This window comes from Morone saxatilis, unplaced genomic scaffold (genome assembly GCF_004916995.1).
Source record: "Morone saxatilis isolate NCDOM2014 unplaced genomic scaffold, NCSU_SB_2.0 Contig7, whole genome shotgun sequence".
Lineage (NCBI taxonomy): Eukaryota > Metazoa > Chordata > Actinopteri > Moronidae > Morone > Morone saxatilis.
The window spans coordinates 12,751,108-12,760,667 of record NW_023340246.1 but is presented as its reverse complement, the minus strand read 5'-3'; the positions used below and the strand labels follow the sequence as shown (position 1 = coordinate 12,760,667).

General features: G+C 40.8%; 1 protein-coding gene across 1 annotated transcript in view; it reads left to right on the top strand.

Annotated features, from left to right (window-relative positions):
• Positions 1 to 9,560, top strand: part of jag2b (jagged canonical Notch ligand 2b) — a 44,314-nt gene that overhangs the window by 30,514 nt on the left and 4,240 nt on the right. The window contains exons 9-18 of the mRNA XM_035679137.1: positions 1,335 to 1,448; positions 1,890 to 1,936; positions 2,057 to 2,230; positions 6,244 to 6,406; positions 6,495 to 6,656; positions 7,022 to 7,135; positions 7,283 to 7,396; positions 7,615 to 7,728; positions 8,465 to 8,581; positions 9,029 to 9,056. Of these exons, the coding sequence (XP_035535030.1) occupies positions 1,335 to 1,448; positions 1,890 to 1,936; positions 2,057 to 2,230; positions 6,244 to 6,406; positions 6,495 to 6,656; positions 7,022 to 7,135; positions 7,283 to 7,396; positions 7,615 to 7,728; positions 8,465 to 8,581; positions 9,029 to 9,056 (1,147 nt within the window). The remainder of the gene's footprint in view (positions 1 to 1,334; positions 1,449 to 1,889; positions 1,937 to 2,056; positions 2,231 to 6,243; positions 6,407 to 6,494; positions 6,657 to 7,021; positions 7,136 to 7,282; positions 7,397 to 7,614; positions 7,729 to 8,464; positions 8,582 to 9,028; positions 9,057 to 9,560) is intronic.

The following is a 9,560-nucleotide window of genomic DNA, read 5'->3' as shown; positions in this document are numbered from 1 at the left end:
GGGGGGGGGGGGGGCGATGAAGGTAGGAAAGAGATCCCAAGAGTTCAGTATCATCTTACCGGCTCAGATCTCAGCTTACAGGCAGCCATTGGCCTCCTGTCTTACCTGGCGATTTTGTGTGTGTGCGTGCGTGTGTGGAGTTTAGGGTTTCAGAGAGAAGACAGGTAGGTGTGTGTGTGTGTGTGTGTGTGAGTGTGTGAGTGAGAGAGCACAGCAGGACTCCCTACAGACTGCCCCCCCTCCTCCTCCTCCCTCTTTCTTTTGAATATTTGAGCCGCAGTGCTTTTCTTTGTTGTAACACTTTTGATGTATTTGGAGGTGCTGAATGTCCGTGGGTGAAACTGTACTGTTTGCACTCATTTCATCCATATCGAACAGATGAACACTGTTATGTGTCAGGGGCTGTTTCTCTGAGGCTTTTCTGTGAAACTTCATAGAGGATTTTATGGTTTTCAATCTGATGTGATACTTTCACATAACAGGAAATACTATATATATAACTGAAACTTGCTGCCAGTATAATATGCATCCATGTAGTATTTAATTATGATAATATATTCATCAGTACTGAAACTATTATTCAATTGATAGATTCACTGATGGACAACAAGAAAAACATTTCCGGGAGTGGTTTTTTAGCCTTTATTAGACAGCAAAGGTCAGCAAAGCTAGCCAATCGGTGGCATGTGGTAGCTTGACCAATGACACACTAGCAATTAATGTGCAAGATAGTTTTGGTGCCCTCTCACCCACATGCCAAGAGACCTCTTTTGCAGCCATTGTGCTCCCTGCCTCATGGCTGTGTATATGATTTTAACTTGCATGTTCCCTTTGGATAGAAAACAAATACACAATCTGTTGGAGATTTAAAATGTGATGTGGTGTTATAATTCAATTTAGTGTTAATCATAATGTTGATATGGCACAGTGATTAATAAGAAAATTTAAAAATGGCACTTAATTTAAAAAAAGTTGCAGACAAATGGAGTAAATATGGGGGGGGGTATGACATGCAAATAATTTTGTTCATACGTTTCCTCCCTTCCTGCCTAAAAACTCAACACCACCACAGTCTGTAAAGCTGGTATAACTTTTTAAAATGCAAGCACACATAAATGTAAACAGATTTGGTTCTTGTCTGTTGCTTTATGCTCTAGAGAGGGCTCATACATTAAAAACATTGGCCACAACTTTTCAATCTGCAATAACAATGGTGCCAGTCATTTCTGTGGCTTCAAAGGTTGGACTTCTGGTCTTTTTTTCTTCCTCTTTGTTTTTTCCTTGGTTTGTTTCAATTGATGAACTCGGTTTCCTTCTACATCCTACCTTTACAGATGCAAATGAGTGTGCAGGAAAGCCCTGTGTGAACGCTAACTCTTGCAAAAATTTGATTGGTGGATATCACTGCGTCTGTTTTCGGGGATGGTCCGGACAAAACTGTGACATCAGTCAGTATTTCTTTATTAAAAGTCACCTTTAAATGTCTGTCCTTCCACTGGCCTCCTCTTCTTCTGGCTACTTACAAACACTTCTGGACTACAACATAGGTGTGGTTAAGTGTAACTCACTTTCTCCACATGTGGTAACCTGTTTCTTTCTCATCTTGGCAAACTGAAGCTCCACCTTTGCCATCATGACTGAACTTGCATGCCCAGTTCCCCTCTCTGGATCCAATGCATGCGCAGTTACAGTTTAAACAAGGTCTATCCGGCCTTCTCTTGGCTTCACTAGTATTTCTTTTTCAAACTTTGACCTAATCTGTGCACATCCCACATTGTAGATTACGCCTAATAATGGATAAATGGCCCAAAAATGTATTTCTATATGGCAAAGCAATATAAATATTTAATGTTCATAAAATTTAACAATAAGTATTTCTTCCCCTTTAGACATCAGTGGCTGCCATGGTCAGTGTCAGAATGGAGCAACATGCAAGGTATGGATGTTTTTATGTAATCTATATTCCACTTTGTGCCGCTGCACATACATGAACCAAAATATGTGCTTGGAGACGTCCACACTTCATTCTCTTTCTTTTTCTTTGTGTTTTCTTTAGGAGGGCCCGAGAAGTTACCACTGCCAGTGTCCTCCAGGTTTTGTGGGCACTCACTGTGAAATCCAGAGGAATAAGTGTGACAGCAGACCATGCCAGAACGGCGGCCAGTGTCACTCAGTGTTGGGTGGCTTTGTGTGTCAGTGCCCAACAGAGTTTGCTGGACAGCTGTGTGAGGTGAGTCTCATGTTCCACAGGTCACAGCGCTGGATTATTGTGGAGGCAATGACAGTTGAGCTGGTGGTAGCTTCTTTTTTATTTTTTTATTTAGATAAGTAAGTTATGCATCACATGTCTGAGTACCTTTTAGACTTAGCACTTATTAACACGTTGTGGCAAAGAAATACAGACAAGAAACATCTTTTGACTAAAAGTGACCAACAGCATGTAGGATTTCGGATTTCTTCTCAGTTTATGTATTTGTAGGAACTTTTGTGCAGCAGATTATTACCTGTTAGAGACAAAATTGACCTCATGCAACATTTTTGTACTCTATCCTAAACCTCTCTTACTTTTTTTTTTCCTGTGAGGTTTGCTTATAAAGGGCTCCAGAATATTATACACTAGGTGGTGGTACACTGTGCAGCAGAAGCCATGGCAAAACATGCCAATAACATCAATCTAAAAAGAATGTTGTTGAAACTCTGGGCAGGCCGGATGATGATATGGTGAAAAAAAACACTTACTTGACAGCCAAAGTGGCTTGTAATGCTGTGCAAATAGACAAACTGCAGTAGTCATTACAACACAGTGATCTAAGCCAACTGTCCATTGCATGGTGCCAAATTATTGCTATGATCTGCCTGAACGTTGTGTAGTAAGCTCAATAGGTCAAGATCCGGTTTCATTGCAGACTTTTGTTATTGATTATTGAACTATTTTTGATTGTATTGTTACATATCAGTGTCCTTGTCGCAGCCTTTTATATTTGAAGTGTGTGTTTGAAGCAAATGTAGGTTAGCAGTGAGGAAACTGACACTTCACTGCATCTCTTGGGCCCTGAATGGAGGACATTGCTGGTCAGGAGCCAGTCCTCTTTTAGCATCTCTACTATAAATATGAGCCTCTCTGAATGAGGTGGCGCTGGATTTCTGCCCGCATACTACAGAGCTCTGATGCCCGCTATGGCACGGTGTACATTCCTGCCCTGCAGTGCCAAAACTACAACGCCTCCAGCATCATATTTCTCTGATTAGTATCTTCTCTCTAGTCTATGAAGGTTTGGTTGTGTAATAATGTTTTTGCCCATTCCTGATCTGAATGATTTCTTCATAAGTAATAAGGAAGGTTTGAATCCCAGAGGAATTGCTTAAATAAAAAAAACTCTTAGTAGGTAACATGCTTGTCTTGATTATGCAATACCAGTTTATGAATTTGAAGTCGTTTATGTCCCATATATGATTTTACTGGGGGAGTCGACCCAAAAAAGATTTGTTTCGGTCGGTGGGTGGGTCAACCGCATTTGCTCTGACTAAAATATCTCAACAACTATTGAATGGATTTTGCTGCTTGGTTCAAACATTCATTATCCCCAGGTGATGTATCTACATTAAGTTGGTAATCACTTGACTTCCTCCAGTGCCACCAGCCGGTTGACATTTTGATTAAAATATCTCAAATTGGGTACAGACACTCACATTCCTCTTAATTTAGATCACCAGATCCAAGTCTTAATTTGTTCAATAGTTTGGTGTTATGATCAAATGCAAAACTAATTGCATTCTCATCAGTATCAGCTGTATTTTTTGTATAGTGCTAATTGGCTTACTTTAACATGCTAAACGCTAAAATTAAAATTACATTCTGGTCAGGCCTTTTTATCTTCACTGAATAACATTATGTTTTAAGGGGTCCAGAAAACAATCTCTCTGAAAGGTTTATTTTGTAGCTGTTATGGAGTTTTTAAATACGTCACATGAATCTTCATCAGCAAATGGAGTGACAAGAAGTTCTAAAATGCCTCACATGGAAATGTGAAAATTTATCTGATTAAAGTTAAAAACAACTGGGCATCTCTATCTGCTGATGAAAATTCTGCTTTATGATCAAGTTCTCTAGAATAACTATGAAATGGACCTCATGACAACGTGTCAAGATTGAAATTTGAACTTGTGTTGTCAGCTCTTTTCAAAGCCAATAAAGGCATAAAAAAGATTTGTTGTATGCATGACATCAGTTTAAAATGGACCAGAATTAAAAGACTTGATGAAAAAAACAAAGCACAACTAAGAAGCTCCAATATGCATTTAGTTGTTTAAATGGGCAATATTTGAGAATGTAGTTAATGATTTTCACTTAATAATAATTTTTTTCTAAATATCCTGCAGTATTTGTTTTGTAAAAGACAAGTAAAAAAGTCAGTTTTATTGCAGAATAGGTTTGTATGGTTTACCACAAGTAAATTATATGCCGTTGCCTTGTGGTGTAAATACATTCTCAACCTGTCTGCTACAATGAAATCATGCTGTGAACAGTGCAAGCAGTTACATTAATGTGCAGAAGATTTATAGCCACTCTTACCCTCAGACACGATCCCCTGACCACACACGTGCAAATGGTAAAGAAAAAATGTATCTGGCCCCAACACTTAGGGTAAAATAAACTGTGTGTGACCACAGACTTCACCCACCCTGTTCCCCTACTCTTAACTCCCTTGTTTAGCACCTTAAATGGCAAAGGGGTTCAACCCAGAGTTTATGCACAGTAGGTTTCTGTTTACATAAACTGAGCAATTTTCACTCCAACCTCTTTATTGCATGTAGAATTGGCAAAAGATGTCACCATGGCCTCTACTTGGGTTCTTTCTGTGTCACGGTGGTATGACAAATGATTTATCTTTATTATATTCACCGTGGCTCTGCATGATGTTGGACCAGAGTCAACATTTGCCCTCATAATGAGCTATCTGTCTCTTGTCAGCTCAGTTTCTCACTCTCTTTCCTGCCAGGTTTCTGTCTCAGAATAATCTTGCAAGATTAAGCAGGGCAGAGATGTAAAACCAAAAGCGTGGATTCCCTTGATGAGCTTAGGGAAAGTTTGTGAGGCTTACTTTGCTCGTTCCACTTGCCTTTGATTTGTTCTGAACAGCAGCGGTGGGTTGAGCCAAGCTAAGCCACTCACCTACACAGACTTTCGATCTGCTTTCTCCATTGCTCGTCTCACTTCACTTGCGTCTTGTTTTGCTAATCACCAAATAACCATTTTGGTGAGGTGATGATGTTTGGTAAATTAAGTTAGTGTGACAGCTGTAGTCCACAAATTACAGAAGCAGGGTTGTGGCCGATGATCAGTCTATATTGAAAGGCTCTCACCTTCCACAATTGCTGTCAGAGTGCCCTTTGGCAAGCCTCTGTACCCCCATCTGATCTAGTGGAGCTGCTCAATGGCAGCAGAGGGCCGTAGTTGTCTGCAAGCACTCGTAGATGAGTGTGTTGGTGCTGTTATCTTTCAGGTGTGAATTTGTAAAACAATTTGAATGTGAAATTAGGTTTAAACTACTTTCCCTGGATAAATAAATGTTAAAAAAAGAAGGCTTACTTTGCTGTTACACATACAAGTCAAACCTGCATTAATATATTTTTGGATGCTCAACAAACTGTAAACACAACATTGATATATTACCACTGTATTAAGTTGTTATGTTAACAGAAAATTGTTAATTCAATCATGGATTAATAGGAAGCAGTCACGTTTAAGGCTACATGACCAGTGTTTATTCTTGTTTGAACTCTGTTTTGGTTTCCACCAACTCCTGAAGGAAATAATAAGGCGATTTAGCTGTTAAATACTCCACTATGTTCACCAGCTAGTTGCTAGTTGCTGTTGTCTGTCTACTGTTTGGTGCTGGACAGATAGCTTTTTTTTTTTTTTTTCGTTTAAAGCAGCTGTCTGCTGCTGGAAACGACACAGATGCTGAGAATGTTGAGACTAAACTGAAACAGTATAGTTATGGGCCATAAAACCAAAATAATCAGCTGAAAGACGCTTAAACGCTTTATATAGGAAAAAGTCTACAGAGTTACTTAGTCACTCATAATGATGAACCCACAGTCATCTAAGCTGTTGTTACTATAAAAATCTTGATTTGTGCGGCTTTAAATGCAATTCTTGAATTTAAGTTTTCAATTTTACTGTTTGTGTATTGTCTCTATTTTAAATGTAATATTTTCCTCTCTTCTTCATTTCCTCAGATCTCTAGCTGGTCCCCCTCCGATGCTTGTGATCCAAACCCTTGTGAGAATGAGGCAAAGTGCCACAGCATGGACCAGGACTTCTACTGTGCATGTCCTGAAGGCTACGAGGGAAAGACGTGTGAACGGCTCAAGGAGAGCTGCCAGACCACCCCGTGTCAAGGTGACTGAAGTCGTCCACAATGATAACAGTATTGAACAAACTAACATGTGAAAGAAAAGGAATGCATTTGAACTTTTTTCTCTTGCAGTCATTGACAGCTGCACTGTTGCTGTAGCAACCAATGACTCAGCTGGTGTGCGACACATCTCCTCTAACGTCTGCGGCCCACGAGGACGCTGCATCAGCCAGCCAGCGGGCAACTTCACCTGCGTGTGTGATCCAGGGTTCAGTGGCATCTACTGTCATGAAAGTACGTAGAAATTTTAACCTGTTAAAGATCATACCTATCATACCAACTGAAATTAATTTTAGTCAACCATTGAAAATAGTTTGTTTTATAAATCGTTAAAAAAATTTTTATAATGTTGTTTTAAGCATATATAACTATTTTTAAGTGATTAATTAATGTGATAAACTAATGATATATAATTAACACGGTGTTGGCCGATATAAACACTTATAATTACACTTACAACTGCATAATCATGTGTTATATATCTTTATAAACATGTATTAAGTGTTATTTGAACCCTCCCTGTTTAGCATTTATAAAGTGTTGCCAAAAGACAAAAGTGTAGTCCTGTTGAAAGTATGTCTATCCAACCTTACTTTCAGATATTAACGACTGCATCAGCAGCCCCTGTGGAAATGGAGGGACCTGCATTGATGGAGTGAACTCCTTTCAGTGCTTCTGTCCTGATGGCTGGGAGGGTCGACTCTGCGACCTCAGTGAGTTCCTCTCTCTCCAACGTTATTCTGTAGCTTTTCAGTCAGTGCAGCGTTTTAAACAAAAAGTCATGCCTTACTTGGGTAGAGCTTTCTCCTCGCTCTGTTCTGACAGTTCTGTAAAGATCGAATCGTGTAAATCTTCCTCAGATGTCAATGAGTGCAGACACAACCCGTGTAAGAATGGTGGACGCTGCGTCGACCTGGTGAACGACTTCTACTGCGAGTGTGCCGACAGCTGGAAGGGCAAGACCTGCCATTCCCGTGAGTTATGTCAACTCTGTGTTTATGTGTGTGTTTATGTTCAGGGCTTGCTGTGGCCCCAACTCCACCGTGTTACACATCTAATGTTTTGACAACTACAATATGTTTACATGATGTCCACTCTGAGAGTATATCGGCCACACAAGAATGATCCTTTCTTGCTGATGCTGTGAATAGTTGTATGAAGATTGTGTGTGTTTTTTGGTAATCCTGGCCAGGAGAGAGCCAGTGTGATGCAACCACCTGCAGTAATGGAGGCACCTGCTACGACCACGGGGATGCCTTCCGTTGTGCCTGCCCATTGGGTTGGGGAGGGAACACGTGCAACACAGGTGAGGGTTTGGCGTCTAAGCGAGACCATCAATCATTAGTGTCCTTGAACCTTGACGCAGTTTTGCTTTCAGAGTTGCGCCCGGTTAGCTCAGTGGTTAGAGCTGGCAGGCCATGTGACGAGTCCTTGCTGCAGCGTTCGAATCCGACCTGCGTGTCATCCCCTCTCTCTCTGTCCCCATAAAGGCAATAAAAGCCCCCAAAAATAATACTTTAAAAAATAAAGAAAATAAACTCAACAAATGTCAAGAAAGAAAAAGAAACGCACCTATTTTCTGCATTTTACAGAAAAATACAACTGTACACCTTCTGAATTCAAGTTTCTCTCTTATACCGAACTTAGACCCCGTTGAGCGATCTTAAAACACTCTTCATTCAAACCCAACAAAAGAAAACTCATTAGTACTTGAATCGGATACGTAAGCTGTGTTTCAGAGGTCTGGGACGGCGCTAATTTTAGATACTAAAACTGCATTGAAAGCCAGAATAGTACAAAATATTAATGTCAAACAAACATCATGGTCCTAAGTGGGTGACATTGACTGCCATGTAGTTTCTACCTATAAGACCAAGAGTATATCAGTAACTCATTACAAGCCATTTATTACTGACAACATTCCAGGTTAAATAAGCTCAGGAAAATGACAAAGTTGTAGTTGTTTTTAATATATGTTTGTGTGTGCTAACAATCCGGTTCACCTCTGTGATATTTGACTAATGCTTTCTCTCTTCTTTCAGCCAAGAACAGCACATGCGCCTCCAGTCCATGTTCCAACGGTGGAACCTGTGTCGGAGGGGGAGACACCTTCACCTGCATCTGCAAAGAGGGCTGGGAAGGTCCCACCTGTGGCCAGAGTTAGTTTCTCTTTAGCTGTGCATATAACTGATGTTTTAACCTTTTATGGCTCACACACTCTGTTTTTGAGGTGAACAGTGTTGAACAGTTGGAATGACCTATTTAAACTCCAAAATACAACTTGGGGTGTGATATTTCAACATTGATTGGCCAGTTTCGACTACTTATGATAAATGATAAGTTGTCTTAGATTTCTTACAAGATAACTTAAAATGCCACATATACCATATGTTTTAGCAAGTCTTAGTGAAGAAATACAGAAATGTATCTGAAGTAGATCATTGCTGCTGTGCTAACAACTGAGCATACACTACCAGTATGAGGAGTTACAGGCAGCATTAATCTTGAATAATATCTATAGCTTTTATGAATGCAGTGGAAAAAAATGACATAAACGTGGCACTGTAATGACACTAAATGTCTCTTTTTGTTATTCTTTTCAACAGATATAAACGACTGCAACCCTCATCCATGGTATGTACTGCCTCACACACACACACACACACACACACACACACACACACACCCTTTCGCCCTCTTTTATCCATAACCTCCCTCATCTCCACACTTCACACAGACCTTGCAGGCTGGAGGGGTGAAGGGGCGGTAAAAGCAGTGGAAGTTGTCCTTAAATCAAGCCTCAAAGGGGAATCTCTTAGAGCAGGGGGGTGGATATTGAATAGGACAGAGAAAGGTGGGGAGAGAGGTTTTGGGAGGGGGGGGGTACAAGAGTCCCACCTACCCCACTACGCACATGGTGAATGCAGGTGGGGGGTGGAGTGGCGGGGGGGAGGGCATACGTGTCCATTCTTCCCCTGCGACCTGGGGGGGAGCTGGGCTTTGAGGAGGAATGGAAGAGAGGAATGATGAGAGGAGGGGAGGGGAGGACTGGACACAGCAATTAGCATCTGAAAGGTGGAGGCTTGTATTGATGAGTTGAATTGAGCCTTGTGACCCCCCCCCTCCCCCCACCACCAC